Source organism: Vipera ursinii, assembly GCF_947247035.1.
Source record: "Vipera ursinii genome assembly, chromosome: 16".
NCBI lineage: Eukaryota > Metazoa > Chordata > Lepidosauria > Squamata > Viperidae > Vipera > Vipera ursinii.
The window spans coordinates 5,017,425-5,036,658 of NC_139529.1; the positions used below are offsets into that span (position 1 = coordinate 5,017,425).

The 19,234-nt window shown below is 45.8% G+C and overlaps 2 protein-coding genes across 4 annotated transcripts in view; both read right to left on the minus strand.

Moving 5' to 3' along the window:
* SPTAN1 (spectrin alpha, non-erythrocytic 1) overlaps positions 1-10,407 on the minus strand; it is a 68,200-nt gene extending 57,793 nt beyond the window's left edge. For 2 of the 3 annotated variants that reach the window (XM_083375012.1, XM_083375011.1), the window contains exons 1-4: positions 10,362-10,407; positions 5,031-5,270; positions 4,806-4,931; positions 1,152-1,292 (exon numbers count right to left, since the gene is read on the minus strand). In XM_083375012.1, coding sequence (XP_083231138.1) covers positions 1,152-1,292; positions 4,806-4,931; positions 5,031-5,270; positions 10,362-10,394 — 540 coding nt within the window. In that variant the 5' untranslated portion in view covers positions 10,395-10,407. Of the gene's footprint in view, positions 1-1,151; positions 1,293-4,332; positions 4,402-4,805; positions 4,932-5,030; positions 5,271-10,361 lie in introns of all 3 variants that reach the window. The other variant, XM_083375010.1, reaches the window with a different exon arrangement.
* GLE1 (GLE1 RNA export mediator) overlaps positions 1-19,234 on the minus strand; it is a 56,441-nt gene that overhangs the window by 17,230 nt on the left and 19,977 nt on the right. The window lies entirely within an intron of this gene.

Sequence of the window (19,234 nt, forward strand, 5' to 3'; positions counted from 1 at the left end):
CAGGGGGGTCTTCAAACTTGGCCGTTTTATGACTTGTGGGCTTCAACTCCCAGAATTCCTTAGCCAGGCATGCGTGCCTGGGTGAGGAATTCTGGGCGTTGAAGTCCACTCCTCTTAAAGTCTGTATCGGGGGGGGGGGGTTGTCTTCAAACATGGCCCTTTTAGGACTTGTGGGCTTCAACTCCCAGAATTCCTCAGCCAGGCACGCTGGCTGAGGAATTCTGGGACTTGAAGTCCACTCCTCTTAAAGTCTGTATCGGGGGGGGGGGTCTTCAAACTTGGCCCTTTTAGGACTTGTGGGCTTCAACTCCCAGAATTCCTCAGCCAGGCACGCTGGCTGAGGAATTCTGGGAGTTGAAGTCCACTCCTCTTAAAGTCTGTATTAGGGGGGTCTTCAAACGTGGCCCTTTTAGGACTTGTGGGCTTCAACTCCCAGAATTCCTCAGCCAACCATGCTGGCTGAGGAATTCTGGGAGTTGAAGCCCACAAGTCATCAAAGGGCCACGTTTGAAGAGCCCTGTTCTAGATAGTAAGCTAGCCCGATGTGCAGCCAGAACACCAAGGAAATGTTCCACCTTCATTAATCACTTTCCTGGCTCCTTCCCAATCCCAATTTTAAACGCAGGCCAGCAGATTTCCAAACGCTTCTTTAAAAACACAATTCTGCTTCCACAATGAAATACAGGTCGCCCTTGGCTTATGGCCACAATCGAGCCCAACATCTCTGTCGCTAAGAGAGACATTTGTTCAGTGAGTTTTGCCTCATTGGATTGCCACAGTCACTAAGTCAGCCACTGCCGCTGCTAAGTCAGCAATAGGGTTGTTAAGAGAATCTGGATTCCCCGCTGACTTCGCCGGTCAGGAGGTTGCAAAAAGCGATTGGGCGATCCCGGGACTCTGCAACTGTCACGAATCGGTTGCCAAACGTCTGAATTTGGAACAGGTGACCCTGGTGCAATGGTCATCGTGTGTGAAAAACGCTCCCGTTTTTCCAGTGCCGTCGTAACTTTGAACGGCCACTAAACGAACCGCTGTGAGTCATGGACTATCTGTAGGGGGCTGTTGTGAGGTGGCCCCTGCAAACAACCTACAGTAGCTAAAACTCAAGTCTCCCCACTCTCCCTAGTGGGAAGGGCCCTCGATGCAGAGACCTTGTCATTGATCCAATCCAGCACATCGCTGATTTCTCGCAGAAACTGCACCAGCTTCTGAGCATGAAACAGCCGGGCCCCTTTCTCTCGCATCTTCTCCAGAAGCAGCTCCCACAGCCGGTGAAGCTCCTGCAGCCGGCTCTGGGAAATAAGAATAACCGCGGTGATGATTACTCAGCTTAGACCAAAAAAAAAAAAAGAAGAAGAAGAAGAAGAAGGAAGAAAAAAAGGTGCTCTGATCTGCAGGAAGTATATATTTGGGCCCACAAGGTGTTCAAAATACTCAAGGCATATCTCCCCTGGTCTCTTCCCTCCCCGATGCAGCTGACAAAGTGAGAAAGAGCCTGTGGCCTAGAGGTTAAAACAACTGCATGTGCAATCAGCCCAGGTTCGAATCTCAGAAGGGTGTGGCTGACTGATGAGAACAAATAAGTTTGAAATGGCTATATCAGCCTCCCTTTAATTCTGTTAGCAATCGAAAAAATTTACTCAAATATATATACATACATATACATATACACACACACATACATATATGTGTACGTGTATGTGTATGTGTATATTTTAAGGGAGGGACAGTGAGCTTGTCGATCAGAAGATCGGCAGTTTGGCGGATAGAATCCGGAGTGCCGCGTAGCAGAGTGAGCGCCTGTTACTCGTCCCAACTTCTGCCAACCTAGCAGTTTGAAAGCACGTAAAAATGCAAGTAGAAAAATAGGGACCACTCCGGTGGGAATGTAACAGCGTTCCGTGCGCCTTTGGCGTCTAGTCATGCTGACCACATGACCACGGAGACGTCCTCAGACAAGCGTTGGCTCTTCAGCTTTGAAACGGAGATGAGCACCGGCCCCTAGTCGGAAACGACTAGCACGCATGTGCAGGGGAACCTTTACCTTTACTTATATTTTACTTCCGGCTGAGTTATACAGGTTCCCCATAAGCAAAATAACACTAGCGACAGCACTTAGATTTATGTACCGCTTCACGGAGCTTCACACCCCTCTCTAAGAGGTTTACAGAGCCAGCCTATTGGCCCCCAACAATCTGGGTCCTCATTTGGCCGACCTCAGAAGGATGGGAGGCCGAGTCAACCTTGAGCCGGTCAGGATCGAACTGCTGGCAGCCGGCAAAATGAGCTTGCAATGCTGCATTCTATCCGCTGCGCCACCTAATGCCACGAGGCGGCTCTGCGGCCTGAATTCAGGATTTTAACCAGGGAACCAGAATATTGGAAAAGTCAACAGGCTCGAATGGAAGGTGAAAAGAGAGGGGGGAGGGGGGGACAGGGAAAAACACTATCAAGCAAACACTCGCACAAACAAGGCATCACCCCTTGTATTTGGCAGCAATCCTTGTTCTGGAAACATCAAATAAAAGCCAGATTACAGAGGTTTCTCTAGGACACAGGCGGGCCTGCTGAAAGTATAGCTATATACTTTTGTAAGCTGCCGCAGCAAGTTGCTCAAAGGGGAAACACAAAGCAGAATATAACAGAGTTGGAAGGGACCTTAAGAGGTCTGCTAGTCCAACCCCCTGCTCAGGCAGGAGACCTTACACTGTTTCAGACAAATGATTGCCCAATCTCTTCCTGAAAAACCTCCAAGCGAGCTGATGCTTGAGCTTGTGTGTGTGTGTGTGTGTGTGTGTTTGTGTGTGTTGTCTAAATATCCTTTTGAACAATCCACACAGCGCAATAACAAAAGTTTCTTGCTGGCAACAAATCAGCCACCAGAACATGTTGGGAAAGTTGCCCGCATTCTGACATTGTATTTTAGGGTGGGAGAAAAAAAATTACACAATGCAAATAGCTCAGAATCGAGTCCGAAAAATGATGAACTTTTGAGGACATGGCTCTTACTTGACCGGGGGGGGGGGAGGTGGGGGGTGGTGATCCCCCCTAATCTGGCTAATATTCAAGCAAGTGTTAAAAGGACACACCCAATTTTTGTGATCTGCCATGGTTTTTAAGCCATTTTGGAAAATCCAGATCGGCAGCATGCCGCTTACGATTTTTGAGATTCAGCTGAAGCCTCATTTTAACAGTCAAACTGGGTGGAGGCATTTCCTTTATGAACTAAATAGGGCCATTAAATCAAAGAGTCCATCCTGGTGCTGATTTGCATAATGAAGCCCTGATGGCAATCGCTGGCCTCGATTTACACCAATTGCGCAGGTGGGTCAGGTGCAAATGGGACACGACCCAAAAAGACACTGCTTGCCTGATGACATCATTAGGCAAAAAAAGCAGAAATCAAAGAAAAGTTTGTTTCAGAACAGTGAGATTTCGCTCTACCTAAAATTTACATTTCCTTCCCCCCCGCACTCCTCTATTCTCTGGGTTTTTAAATCGTAGAGGGTCTCTTTTTGGGGGGAATGGGACCTGAGGGAGGGTAGAAATGTTGTTAAGAAATAAATGTCAGGATGCAGTCGGGGCTGTTGCTTGTATGAAAAGTGAAATGTCCTTTTTTCTGCCACGCAGAGCAATTCCCCCACTCAGTGGCTCCCAACCTTTTCCCTAGGACGCTTCTGATATATTCCCGCACCCCTTACAAAAGTTCGAAATAACGGCAAGGAACGATCGTATACACTAGGGGTCAGCAACCTGAAACAGTGAAAGAGCCACTCGGAACCGGTTCCCCCACAAAAGGAAAAACTGGGAGCCGCAAAAAATGTGTGCGCATGCGCGTACATGCGCGCATGCGCAGAACAGGGTTTGGCTGAAGAGTGGAGCCAAGGCGAGATATGCACCTTCCCTGCATATCTGAATTGATTGAACTTTTTTAGTCCCACTTTTTTTTTTTGGACTGCACATGGCAGAGGACTGGGAGCCGCAGGAGACAGCTGAAAGAGCCGCATGCGGCTCCGGAGCCGTGGGTTGCAGACCTGTGGTATACACTATAATTTATGGGGGGGGGAACAAACCCAACCACCATCAAGTTTTCGCATCCCCGGTTGGCAACCCCTACTCCAACTGAAGGGAAACGAGAGAGGCACAGCCGAATTCACAGGGAAAGGAAACACAGAGGCATTCAAAGAACAACAGGGCTTCAAAAAGAAAAAGATAGAAAGATAAAAAGATAGAAAGATAGAAAGAAAGAAAGAAAGAAAGAAAGAAAGAAAGAAAGAAAGAAAGAAAGAAAGAGAAAATCACAACACACCACCCACACAGCCAGCCACCTACTCGTACGTGGGCCCCAACTTGGGTGGTGGTTACTATTGGGCGCTGGGCAGTCCTGTAGGGGGTGAAAGACTGAACAGACAAATTAGCATGGCAGACAGATGTTCGCGGCGTCGACCACAGGACGAGAATTGTCCCCACAGCCAGCCTCCCGTTCGTAATTTGGGGGAAATCGGACTTTGCTGGAAAGGCAGCTTGTGACTGAGCCCTCTTTGGAGCGCGGGCTGTCCTCCCACTAAAGCAAGCCCAGGGCCTTCTCCTTAACCACCCCAGCTAGAAAGGAGAGACTCTTGCCAAGGAAATCTCGGCATAAAACATCTTCCCTCAAAGCAGCAGGTTAAGACAGGGTCAACTGACAAGTTGGGTTTTTCAATTAGTCATCGGCTACTTCAAGCCTGGCTCAGCCAGGTAGATCCAAGCCTCCGCAATTCGGATCCGAAAGATGATGCCGGAGACATCTGGACATCGAGACTCACCCTGATGACCTCCACTGCAAAATGCCCCTCGCTGATCATTTGGTTCCCTGTCTCATCCAGCTTGACGATGGCTCCGGAGTTAGCCTGCACTTCAGCTTCAAAGGCTTGGTGCTTTTGCAGTTTCCCCTGGAGAAATATAACACAAGGGTCAGTCATCCTTATGCCCGACTCTCGGATGCCTCGCCCGCCCGGTGGCGGCACCCGAAAAAAGGACCCTTTCTTTACCTGCAGGTTCGAAGGGTCTTTGTAGTTTTCATCTGAGGCGATCTGCAGCTTCTCCTGGATCCATTTCTCCAGCTCGTCCGCGTCCCGCTGGAAAAACTGGAACCGGTAGGAATCTTCAAGCTTCTGGCGCCTCAAAGTAGAGAGCTCCTTAAAGCGGTGATAGCGGTCCAAAACTTGCTGACGTCTCTCCTGTATGTCCTCCGCCGTTTCCAGCACTTTTACGCCCGTGGGATCCATCCTCTGAAAGTCAAACGGCATCAATGAACAGGAGGGGATATGTGCAGGCGGTCCTCGGCTTAAGGACCAGAAGTGAGCCCCTGTTGCTAAATGAGATGTTTGTTGAGTGAATTCTGTCCCGTTTTACAACCTCTCTGGTTAAGTGAATCACTTCGGTTGTTAAATTAGTAACGCTCTTGTAAAGTGAATCTGGCTCCCCCCCTTTAGATGGCTTGTCAGAAGGTCGCAAAAGGGGATCGCGTGACCTCCCCTGGGATGCCGCGACCGTCGTAAATATGAAGCATCTGAATTTTGATCTCTCCTGACCATGGAGATGCTGCAGCAGTCATGTGTGTGATAAATGGCCATAAGAACTGGGTTTTTTTAGTGCCGTTGTAACTTCGGTTACTAAACGAAATGTTTTAAGTTGAGGACCACCTGTAGGTTGGATCCCCACCTGCTGCAAGCCTAGTGTTGTCTAGGACAAAGGCCCCCAACCTTTTGGGCACCAGGGACCGGTTCCGTGGAGAAAAATTTTTCCGCGGACCGGAGGTTGCGTGGTTTTAAGTTTATTGAATTTATATACCGCCCTTTTCCCGTAGGACTCAGGGCGGTTTACAAAGTATTTAAAAATGACAATATAATACAAAAGTTAAAAACAGTGAAAAATAATTAAATTTGATCCCTGAAAAATATAAAATACCCCAATTAAAACTCTCAGCCTGGGCCGGAAAGCTCAAAGAGCCAGGTCTTCAGGTCCCAGCGGAATGACCGAAGGTTGGGGGCAGTCCTAAGCTCCACGGGCAGCTGGTTCCAAAGGGCAGGTGCACCCACAGAGAAGGCCCTGCCCCTGGGTGTTATCCGCCGGCACCCTGAGAAGGCCCTCCCTGTGGGAGCACACAGGACGAAGGGAACTTGATGCCGGCAGCAGGTGTTCCCTCAAATATCCCGGACCCAAGCCATTTAGGGCTTTATAGGTCATCACCAGCACCTTGAATCTTACCCGGAGGGCAACCGGAAGCCAATGCAGCTCGCGGAGTAGAGGTGTTACATGGGAGTATCGGGAAACCCCCATCACAACTCATGCAGCAGCATTCTGCACCAGCTGAAGCCTCCGAGTGGTCCTCAAGGGCAGCCCCATATAGTAGTAGCAGTAGTCTAACCGGGAGGTCACGAGTGCATGGGTGACTGTGCGTAGGGCATCTCGGTCCAGATAGGGTCACAACTGGCGCACCAGGCGAACCTGGGCAAAAGCCCCTCTGCTCACGGATCCTACGTGTGCTGCCTGCATCTCGCGGATGGGGCTTTGCTTGTTTCTGCAGACTGGTTGCTGGCATACCGCGGCCGGTCCACGGACCTGGGGGTTGGGGACCCCTGGTCTAGAAGCCCCGATCCCTGCCCGTGCCTGCTTTTAGCTTTACACCAGGAGCTGCAAAGCTCAACAAGCGTGCCTCTTGCTATTCACGTCACACAATTTTACTTGCCCTTCAGCTAGAATGTGTGTGTGTGTCTGTGTGGAGGGGAGAGGACAAAAAGGCTCCCTTTGTAAGCCTAAGTCAATTGGAAGTGAAGTGCTTTAATGTCGGAATAATAATGTGCTGTTTTTTTTGCCACAGGAACAATACACACAGGGGGAAGAAAAAAAAAGCAACTCCACGCAGGCAACCGGCTGACATCAGCAGAGCTCCGTCCTGGCAATGCTGGAGAGTCGCAAGCGCAGCCGCGGCGGTGGCGGTGCTGCAGAGCGATGCAGCCTGCATTTCACATCAGCCTTTGCAACGGCAGAAGCCGCAGCCTCGGCCTTCCCCTGAAGGAGCCGTTTATCAGCCGGTTGCCTGGTGCAGTGGCGCGCGGCCCGGCCCACCGCTGGAAAGCAACCAACTTTTGTCCTCTACCCCACCCCAAAATGGAGGCCATTTTTTTTTCTCTCCCCCCCCCCACACACACTCTCTGGGCGTGATAGGGAAGAACAGACTTTGCTCTCCGACTCAAACACACACACACACACACATCATCGCATTCCACACATTTTCTGTTGTGCAGGACACAGACCAGCCCCGCCCAAGGCAACTGCATTCTGCTGATAAGGTCGAGAGACAGGCAGACATGTCCAAGCTGGATTCAAAGGCTTATTTTTGGTCTCCGTGGACTTGAAAACGACCAACTGTGCTGGGCTTCCAATTCTCGTCCCACCGTGTGGGGCGGCATGGTAACCCACCCCCACCCAGGCTGGCAGTGGCTGATGGGAGTTGGAGCCCTGCAGGCTGGAGAGGCCAGGAAAACAGCCACGGCTTTGAGATTTTAGGAAGAGAGAAGCCGTTTGAAATCTGTCACGTCTTTTAAGAGGCTTTTTATTTATTTTTATTTTTATTTTATTTTAATTCCATTTATATCCCGCCCTTCTCCGAAGACTCAGGGCGGCTTACAAGCTTAGTAGCTTTGCTTTAGAAATAAAAAAAATATTGTTCGCTTCTCTCGTCTACCAGATCTGAGGCTGACAGGACATCAAAGGATAAGGTCTCTGAATATTTCTCTGATCTGCTGCTGAACATTTTATTTTATTTCCATTTATATCCCGCCCTTCATCCCCTCAAAGCAATTAAAATAGGGGAAATCCGGGGAGAGAATGCTGAACAAGGGGTATTTTTAGCCTCTGCAATGCAACGGCGATCATGCTAGCAATTCCATTCACAAAGGAAAAGCCACCGCACCATGTGTGGATTTAAAGGGGTTTTATAACCCTGCTTGGGCCACAGGCCAGTTTATTTTATTATTTTTTGTCTACGCAGAAGTACCGCATTCTTTGCCCAAGGAAAATCTTAGCAACATAGGCTTAGGGAGACCTCCCTGTTGTTATATCTTGAGCAGTCTCCTGTCTTGTTTTATCCTACCCAATGTTTGTTGGCTTTCTTTTCCAAGCGCTATCTTTAAGAGAGAGGAACAAATTTTCATTTTAGCATTTGTGGATAACTGTGCTTCCTCCTACGCGTCTCTCCACCACGTCTCCTAGTTTTTTTGTGGGGGTTTTTTGACGTGACATTTCCCCAGCTGTGTGTGTTTTCTTTCTAAATTGTGTCGTTTTTCCTAACGATTCCCCAATCTGGATTATATTATTATTATTATTATTATTATTATTATTATTATTATTATTATTATTATTATATTATTATTATTATTATTATATTATTATTATATTATTATTATTATTATATTATTATTATATTATATTATTATATTATATTATAATTATTATTATTATTATTATTATTATTATTATTATTATTATTTTGCTGCCGCTGTGCAAAGCTTTTCTCGCCACCCGAAGACAGCCACCTCCTCACCTGTCCCATCCAGTTCAAAGCCCAGCAAGGTATAATAAACACCTGCATCAAGAATGCACAAACGCTGCTATGCTGCAGCTCACGCATATATGCATTGTGGCACACAACGCTGGTTGTGCGCCTCCAGTAGTAATGTGAAGTATTTATTGCCAGTTACCATAAGCAAACTCCTCAACACGGCCCCCGTTTTTAATCTGCCTTGCCTCAGGGACCGCTGGAAGGCCTCTCGTCCAGCCCGAGGACAGGCCCTTAAAATGCCTTGTAACTATCTTCTCATCCACAGAGTCAGCGTTTCTCTGCCTGGGCGTGCCTTCCTCATTATTTCAGGAAAGCTGAAATAACCTTCCACCAAAGGCCAAATGTAAACTTGGGGCTTGGATTCAGCTGCATTCAAAAATGAGCTGTCGAAGTATCGAAGTCCATCTTTGTGAGCGGATGAGCTATTGCAGGAGTGCTGCGGCACACTCAAACCTTGGACAGCTTGTAAAGTGCTGTCCTCACCACCCCGTTGACGTCTACGTCTATGGTCATTTCAGGCGACAAGACAGCATCTCGAGTGTTCTTCCTATCATCCTTGAAGGGCATCCATCGGCAGAGCATCAATCTTCATTTTAATGTCCTGCCATCTCAGCCTTGGTAGCATGCAGCAAAGCACAGGGAAATGATAAAACCCCACAAAAATCTGGGATTTCATCACTTTGCCTAAAACGTGACCTTTTGAACGGTAGGCGCTTTGCAGAGAAGTGAAAATGATATCCACTTCGGACTGTCCCCGACCTTCGTTCCTTTCGCCGGGACCTAAAAACCTGGCTCTTTGAGCTATCTGGCCTGGATTGAGGGGTTTTAATGATTTTAAATTGTGATTTTGACTTTTTGGGGCTATACTTAAATTTAATTTTATTTTAATTTTATATTGTATTGTTTTTAAATTCTGCCCTGTAAACCGCCCTGAGCCCTTCGGGAATAGGGCGGTATATAAACCGAATTAATAAATAATAAATATCCAAAAATCCAGCACAATGCCTGGGGGAGTACAGGATTCCTTTTTATGTGCAGGAATCACTACATACAATCTGCTGTTCATTCCAGGCTGGATTCCCACCATTATTTTAGGGTTAATGACCTTCCATTAATACCTTCGGCTTTCAAAGGCTTTCAAGTAAAATAAAGCAGAATTATATCTTTACCTCTCTCAGCTCTGAAATTATTTATGGTTTGAGTTGAAAGAACAAAGAACATTTGGATTTATCTATCAAATGATTAACTGGCAACTTAAAAAAAAAACACCTCCCACCTCTACATTAGTCATCGTCATGCAGGGGTTAGCGGAGACTGCGTTCTGTGCTAAAGCACACCAGGAAAAAATCAGTGATCTTCCACGGCACGAATAAATTACATGCTAAACATGCAGAATCTGGAATTCATAGAATTTTGCAGCCTTTTTTGCTCCAAATACATAAAACATAATTTCCCTGGCTTTATTGGCATTGATGGCCACCCCATCATACTTTGCATCTTTCCTTTCCTGATCCACATTTTTAATTATATATATACATATATACATACATATACATATATATATATTAAAATGTTAATTGAAAAAGTAAGAAAAATTGCTTGGAAAAACAAGAGCACATTCAAGCATTCTGATTCCACTGCATGCATCAAAGACAAAACAAAACTGAGCATTTAAAATGCTCTTTGTCATGAGGGCGAAAAGGGCAGAAACTTCAAACCAGAAAAAGCGTGGTCCCGCATGCACATTTCAAAATACCTGGGCTCTGACTTTGCGAAAGGACGACAACATGATGAAGAAGCTCAGAGTCTAAAAGGGAGGAGTATATACCAAGATAACTTTTTTTTTTTACTAATACTACGATAAATCCGTAATAAAACTGCTATATTATTTGGTCATAATACCAGCCATTTTCGAACATTAATTGCAGGAAAATTAACCCATCCCACATTCTTACTAACTCCTTTAGCTGGTTAAAATTAACAGTAATTTTAAAAAAAGAAAAACTACTTTCTGCTTCTGTAATTTTATTAGTTCAACATCCTTCTATTATTTCTGTCGATTCGTTTATGGGTTTCTTAACAATGTGGCAGAACTTTATGCCACAACACAACTAAATGCAAAATAAATCCAAGTTTAATTCCAACATAGGCAGTTTAAAAAAAAATCTTAACATAATTTAACAAAATTGTTTTTTTTTCCTAATTTGGATTTATCCCTCTGCTCGAGCTTTTCAATTCCAAAATAAATGTTCTCTAAAATCTTTTAATAGCATCCTTTAAGTTCTTGTGTCAGAAGAAGATTCTAGACAGTTTGAATCACTACCTACGCTGAACCTTACCTAACTGGATTTGCTTGAAATTAATTCTCGGTGTCTACTCCTAATGGCACTCCCTAAAGTCTAAATGAAATAAAGTTAACCAGCTGAATTGGAACCCATGTTTCAAAGCAAAAAAAATTAAAGACTGCAAGATTTAAAATAATTCTTCAGGTTAATACTGTATAACAGAAATTTCACAGAATAAGAAAATAGTGTGGCTGTTAACAAGCAGTATCATATTAACATTAATCCAAATACACAGTGCACATACAGGAACATACCCCATCTCAAGTCTTGTCGGTTTATTCTGTGCATAAAAAGGCAATTAAAGAGAAGTGGACGGCATATTTATTTTTAATGCAGAGGGATTATAGACTCCGATAAAGCAGAACGGACAAAGGATTTACGCTAGCCCGAGTTCTTTCTTTCTGTATGTAAGACATCTTGAAATATGACAGACTGAACAATCATTTTTAAAAATGGTGGCATTTTTAAGCATTGTTAGTGCTCTTATGCCGGCACTTTAAAAAAAAACAGCTCATTTTCCAGGGTGCCCAATTTCCTGGAAATCATGCTTTTGGGGGAACTCTTTTGCTGAGAACTCCCCCCCCCTCGCCTTCAAAACCCCTCCTTTGCTCTGCTATTACACTGCCCCCAACCTAGCACAAAGCTGTTTAACACAGTGAGGCATAGACACCATTGCTGCAAAGAGGGGTTAGATGAGTGTATTCTCTTATATTTTCCTGCTTTTTTAAAAAACAAAGGGATGGATAGCAAGTTTAGCCTCATTCAAGCCTCGGACGTGGATTGTGCTTTGCTTTTTTTTGGGGGGGGGGGGAAGGCAGATTAACTTGAAAGGGCCAGGCATAAGTGAATCTGAATGAAATTCCTGCTGTTGCACAAGGGCGGATCCTGTCTCTCCCCAACACACACACACACACACACACACACACACACACACACACGCAACATAAGGTCATTTGTGCTTATCCTTTCCAAGGGCGGAAGGAACAACCAGTTCACCAAGGCCAAGAAAACAATGCGACAGCTACCACACCCAACCCGCTCTCTTCCATCCTTATCCTTTTTAAAAGCAATGCAATTTCAGGTTTTGAGCAAAATTTGCTGGGCTGAAGACGTCCCTTTTTTTTTTAATGGCAAGCTAAGGGTGACAATACACACGTAAGGTTTGCAAGCACCAATGATGCAGTCTGACTACTGTACTGGTAAAATGATGGACAGACCTATCTCTTACAAAAGAGATGAATGTCATAACTCAGATGAGTTTAGAATAACTGTATCATTTAGAGTTAAAATATACTGCTCAAAAAGATAAAGGGAACACTTAAACAACACAATGTACTGTATTTAATAGGATGTCTTATCTTGTGTTCCCTTTATTTTTTTGAGCAGTATATATTACTTTTCCAAATTCAGACAAAAGGATTGTCATCTACTTTCCGACAGAAATAATACAGAGGTATATATCCCAAAGATGCGGGTTTTTCCCCCCAAAAGAAAACTGGACTTTTTGGTTTTTTTTCTTGGATGAGAAGGCAAAACGTTTTCAAAGGGGGAAAAAAACCCCAAGAAAGTCTAGTTGTCTTTTGGAAAAAAAGCATTTTTGGGACAACGATCGAGAATCCCCATAGATACTTACACATGTACAGTTGCAAGAAAAAGTATGTGAACCCTTTGGGATTACGTGGAGTTTTGCATGAATTGGCCACAAAATGCGCTCTAAACGTCATGTAAGTCACAACAATAGAAAAACACAGTCTGCTTAAAATAATAACTACACAAACATTAGCTGTTGTCATGTTTTAATTGAACATAAGATGGAAACATTCACAGTGCAGGGTGGAAAAAGTATGTGAACCTTTGGACTTAATAACTGGTTGACCCTCCTTTGGCAGCAATAACCTCAACCAAACGTTTCCTGTAGTTGCAGATCAGACCTGCACAACGATCTGGAGTAATTTTGGACCACTCCTCTGCACAAAACTGTCTCAGTGTAGCAATATTCTTGGGATGTCTGGTGTGAATCGCTCTCTTAAGGTCATGCCACAGCATTTCAATCGGGTTGAGGTCAGGACTCTGACTGGGCCACTCCAGAAGGCGTATTCTGTTCTGTTGAAGCCATTGTTTTGTTGAATTGCTTGTATGCTTTGGGTCATTGTCCTGTTGCATCACCCATCCTCTGCGGAGCTTCTGTTGGCGGACAGATGGTCATACGTTTTCCTGCAAAATGTCCTGATAAACTCTGCAATTCATTTTCCCATCAATGACAACAATCCGTCCACGCCCTGAGGCAGCAAAGCAGCCCCAAACCATGATGCTCCTTCCACCATGTTTTACAGTGGGGATGAGGTTTTGATGTTGGTGTGCTGTGCCTTTTTTTCTCCACACATAGTGTTGTGTGTTTTTCCCAAGCAACTCAATTTTGGTTTCATCTGTCTACAGTATATTTTGCCAGTAGTGCTGTGGAACATCCAGGTGCTCTTTTGAAAACTTCAAACGTGCTGCAATATTTTTGGGGGACAGCAATGGCTTCCTCCGTGGTGTCCTCCCATTGTTTAATGTTTTCCTTATTGTAGATGTGTCAACAAAATTAGCATGTGCCAGAGATTTCTGTAGCTCTTTAGCTGACACTCTAGGATTCTTCTTTACCTCATTAAGCATTATGCACTGTGCTCTTGCAGTCATTTTTACAGGATGACCACACCTAGGGAGAATAGCAACAGTGCTAAACTTTCTCCATTTGTAGACAGTCTGTCTTACCGTGGACACATGAACATCAGGGCTTTTGGAGATACTTTTGTAACCCTTTCCAGCTTCATGCAAGTCAACAATTCTTGATCGTAGGTCTTCTGAGAGCTCTTTTCTGCGAGGCATGGTTCACATCAGACAGTGCTTCTTGAGACCAGTAAACCCAAAACAGGTATGTGTTTTTAAAGGGCAGGACAGTTGTCAGCAATACATCCAATATCATCACACTGATTGGAGTCAAGGTTGGCTCACTCCTGGCTCCAATTAGCTCTTGGAGAAGTCATTAGGTAGGGGTTCATATACTTTTTCCACCCTGCACATGTTATGTTCAATTAAAACATGACAACAGCTAATGTTTGTGTAGTATTATTTTAAGCAGACTGTGTTTTTCTATTGTGACGACGTTTAGAGCGCATTTTAGGGCCAATTCATGCAAAACTCCACGTAATCCCAAAGGGTTCACATACTTCTTCTTGCAACCGTATATGCTACCTGCTCTATAATGACTTGGTGGGGGGGGGGAACTTATAAAAATATAAATTAACAGCTTGCTTTATACATGCCAACATGCTGGAAAAAGCTGACAGATCAGAGGCAGGTGATTAGCAGGAAGTGTAAAGATCAAGTTTGGTGTGTGCATGCATGACTGATAAGGGAATGAAGGGTTAAGCAATCGGAGGGGCTGTTCCAGTAAGGTTGGGAAAAATATTTCAAGTTTCCCAGCATTTTCTTTCAGGCCACTGGGTAGCCTGAGTCTCTTGCATCTAATTCATCTGAAGATTCCTCATCTGTAGCAGACGTCACTTTAATGTGATAGGGGGGTTATCCTCTGGCTGGAATCAAATTTGCATTTTATTTGGGGTTTCAACTTTTTTCCTGTTGTACCTTAGCAAATAATCTAGAGCAGAGGTGTCAAACTTGCAATGTGATGTGTCACGGTGCATCATGGCTTTTTTTCCCCATTGCCGGCAATGGGGTGGGCGCGGTTTCGCCATGACGCAGTGGGCCCACGAGCCGGCAGCTTGACACCCCTGATCTACAGGGTTTATGTTTTTAAGCAGTCTATGCCAAATTAAATGAACTCATACAAGTAGACAATGCTCTGAAGGAGAACAATCACAAGAAAACTGTGGAAATAGCAAAAAAAGAGAGAGATGGATACAAGAAAATAACCAGACCTGCAGTTTGGCCCGTGTTGTCAATTTCCTCTCAAGAATTGTTAAATGGAAATAAAAACATTTAAATAGCTACCGTTTCTCTCTGCTCCTTTCTATAATTTTTTTTTAAATGGGAAGATTGTTTCCTACACGCCTTTGGAAAACGTCTCTCAACAATGCTTCAATGCAATCAATACAAAATTATTAGGATTACGCTGAATTATATGCCAAGGTCAGGAATCCTCTGCCCCTCCTACCTGTTCAGAGGCAAGTCTCGCTTTCCTAGAAAATCTTACTCCCAAGGCTGAAGTATGTACTCATCATTCCAGCCGCCGTGCAACCCGATCGCCACAAATTCAAATTATGCCTTGCTCCAAAGCCAAAATTCTCAGGATGCTGCAGCTACACAACCCTCTCACAAGAACATGTACGGAAAGCCCCTCCACCACCGATCCATTCAAAGCCGCTCACTGAAGGCATACTGGCTTAAAAATTAAATTTACTACTAAATGCTTACTTCTTTGCATACACAGTCTACTAGCTAGGCCTTACAGAGGGCACTTGACCATAACGTACTCAAAAGTTTGGGTTTAACTGGACATGTGCAATCAACCGTGCACTTTTGAGCTGAATGAAATCGGAGGAATAAAATGGCACGCTGTGATTTTAATACCAGACACGGTGGTGGTGTCGTGGAAAAACCCAGTGAAAAAGACAAAAAAGAGACGGCAGCACAAAACAATAATGCTTACTTTAAGATCCCTCTGAATCTTAACAGAATTGTTGTTTTGGGTTGCCGTCTCTTTGTCTTTTTTATTGGGTTTTCCCAGGACAGTGGGTTAGAGACAGTCATGGTTGAAGCGAACCCACCACTGGGTGTGCAACATGTAAGCCTAACACACACACACACACACACACACACACCCTTACTATATACAATATAGGATGTTTTTTCCCCCTTTTCATTTCTGAATGCAGAAGGCTGGGTGAAATCAAGCTTCCCAGGCTTCGGATACTCTAGATTCCAAAGCCCATCATCCCCTGCCAAGGGAAGCTGGCCTGGAGACGCTGGAGGGGGAGCCACAGGCTGCAAATGCCATATTGGATGCTTCTTTGGAACAACCTAAAGCACCTTACCTGTCCACCCGCGCAGGCGCAGTAGGAGCGCGCGCTGCCAGGGCGCCTAGAGAGGGCGCTCCAAGGCCTCGCCCATCTTTCCGCCCAGCGGACCCCCCTCACGGGGCTGCGCTTTTCCCCGGCCGCCCTTCCGCGTCCCCCCCCCCCGCCCGCTTCCTCCTCACCGGGTCGGTTCGAAGGAAAGGTTTCCCATCCACCACCACCAGCACCACCCGGCGCGCGCCTCTCCTCAGTCCGCCAAACGTGAACTCACCCCCTCCTCTCAGCCCCCTCGGACACCGACTGCGCTCCGCCGGCGCCGACGCCCCTATTTATAAGGTGGCCCGCGATGATGTCATCGCCGCAGAGCCCGCCGCAGCAGCCGAAGCGCGCCGGGGGCGGAGCTTGGGCGGCGGAAAGAGCCGAGCCAAAGGAAGGCGAGCGGCCGAGGTTCACCCGAACGGGGCCGGAAAGAGCCGAAGGAAGGCGAAAGCTTCCAAGGGCAAACGTTTGTTGGCAACGCCGAGTGCAAATCGGTTGTTCCTACAAACAGAATAATACCAGGGCTTTTTTTTTTGGTCATAGAAGGCACAGAACGGAGTTCCGGCACCTTTTTTTGGATGGAACCTTGCAGGGTAGGCAAGGCGGGTTGTATGACGTGTGTGAGTTCCGGCACCTTTTTTCTTTTACAAAAAAAAAAGGCATTGATAAAAACTTAAGCCTACTCAGATGTCTTCCCACCCTGGCACTCTTTGCCTGATTGGTGATGGATGCTGCCCCATGTCTAAAAGATCCAGAGGTGGTGAATGCTCCAACACTGGAGGTTTTTAAGAAGAGACTGGACAGCCATTTGCCTGAAATGGTATAAGGTTTCCTGCCTGAGCAGGGGGTTGGACTAGATGACCTCCAAGGTCCCTTCCAACTTTATTATTATAGAGCCTTGGTGGAGCAGTGGGCTTAATGCCTCCTTAAGTAACACCAGCTGCCTGCAATTAGTGCAGGTTCGAGTCCCACCAGGCTCAAGGTTGACTCAGCCTTCCATCCTTCCCAGGTAGGTAAAATGAGGACCCAGATTGTTGGGGGCAATTAAGCTGACTTTGTAATAATGCCGCTTGGGGTGTGTGTGTGAAAGCCCTAATAAGCAGGCATATACATAGAATGAAGGCTACTGCTAAGCTTGTAAGCCGCCCTGAGTCTTCGCAGAAGGGCGGGATATAAATGGAATTAAAATAAAATAAAATAATTTTATTATTATTATTATTATTATTATTATTATTATTATTATTATTATTATTACTATTATTATTATTATTATCCCACCTTTGAAGGGTGCATTGAATTTTGCATTAATTTGGGGGGGGGGTTGGAACCAGTCTCCCTCACCTATATAAACCGAAATGCAACAGAAAAATAGATTTTCCCCAAGTTTTCTGCACCCACTTCAATCCATACATGGGTAGGATCTCATTGGAGATGTAATGCATTTCAGCTTGCTCCTTTTTGGCAGCCCGAAGTCCAGAAATAACGGGCACCCCAGTTTGCTCCCAGTGATTGTGCTTTTGCTGATCAATCTCACATGGGTTTGATACTGAAATAAGACCCCCGGATAATACTTGGACTTAAATCTTTGCACGCGCCAAGGATGCAACTAGTGATAAAAGAGTTACGTCTGGGATAGGATAGGATAGAATATAGAATAGAATAGAATAGAATAGAATAGAATAGAATAGAATAGAATAGAATTAATGAATGGAATGGAATAGAATAGAATAGAATAGAATAGAATAGAATAGAATAGAATAGAATAGAATAGAATAGAATAGGAAAGATAGAGAAGAGAAGAGAAGAGTTGGAAGGGACCTTGAAGGTCTTCTAGTCCAACCTCCTGCTCAGGCAGAAAAGCCTATACCAGGGGTCAGCAACCTAAAAAAGGAAAAGAGCCACTGGGAACCGGTTCCATCACAAATTAAAAAAAGTGGGAGCCGCGTGCGTGTGTCCATGCACGCGCATGCGCAAAAATGTGCAAAACGTTTTTTTGTGCATGCACGGACCCACGCAGCTGCCATTTTTTTAAAAAGTGAGATGGAACCGGTTCCCGGTTGCCCGACGGCAACGGCCCATCTGCAAAGTTGCCGCTTTCGGCAGCTTTGCAGACGGGCCGCGGCAGCCTCCTCAAAGAGCGGCGCCCCTGCCCATTCCGAGAGGTGCGCGCGCACCTCTCCGAACGACAGGAGGTGCGCGCGTACTTCCCCAAAGGTTTGGGGAGGTGCGCGCGCAACTCCGGTCGTTCGGAGAGGTGCGCGCGCACCTCTCGGAATGGGCAGGGGCGCCGCTCTTTGAGGAAGCTGCCGCGGCCCGTCTGCAAAGCTGCCGCTTTTGGAAGCTTCACAGACGGGCCGCGGCAGCTTCCTCAAAGAGCGGCGCCGCTGCCCCTTCGCACGGAGGTACGCGCGCACCTCTCCAAAGGTTTGGGGAGGTGCACGCGCACCTCCGCCCATTCGGGGAGGTGTGCACGCATCTCTCCAAACGGGCGGTGCCACTCTCCATTTGGAGAGGTGCGCGCGCACCACTGCCCGTTCGAAGAGGTGCGCGCGCACCGGGCGGATGGGAGCCGCAAGAGACGGCTCAAAGAGCCGCATGCTGCTCCGGAGCCGCGGGTTGCTGACCTGTGGCCTATACCATTTCAGACACCTCATGACTGCGTTGATCTTGGCTAATCATGCATGCTTTAATTTTTTTGTCTTTTATCCTCTCAAGGAGGTTAAACTGAACATAGTCACTGGACCAAACAGCATAAACAAGTAGGAATTGTACACCAGCTCTTCTCCTAGGCCAGCTCGTCAAACGGAGAGGTAAAAGATTGGTCTTTTACTTCTTACTATATTCTCAACTACACAGCCTTTCAGATAAGATTAAATGCCTGAGTCTATGCAGGGATTCTTCCAAGCAAATCTGCACATGTTCCTCTCAAAAAAAAAAAAGAAAAAGCAGCTTTTTCTATCCAGTGGATTTTGCTTTTGTCCCAAATGGAGGCTTCCTCCGGCCCTGCCTGGTGCTGGACACAAAGGTGGGTATCTTTATCCCAGCAATCTTTGGATGCAACAAAATGCCGAATAACAATATTCCTTTGAGACTGGAGAGGCTGAGGATTGCTGAGTTAAGTTTCACACTCTATATAGCTATTGACGCACTAAACCCATCAATTTGCAGAGGTCTGAGAATCCTACAGGCGCCTCCTCCAAAGGTCCCGGAAACATGCGGATGTAGGC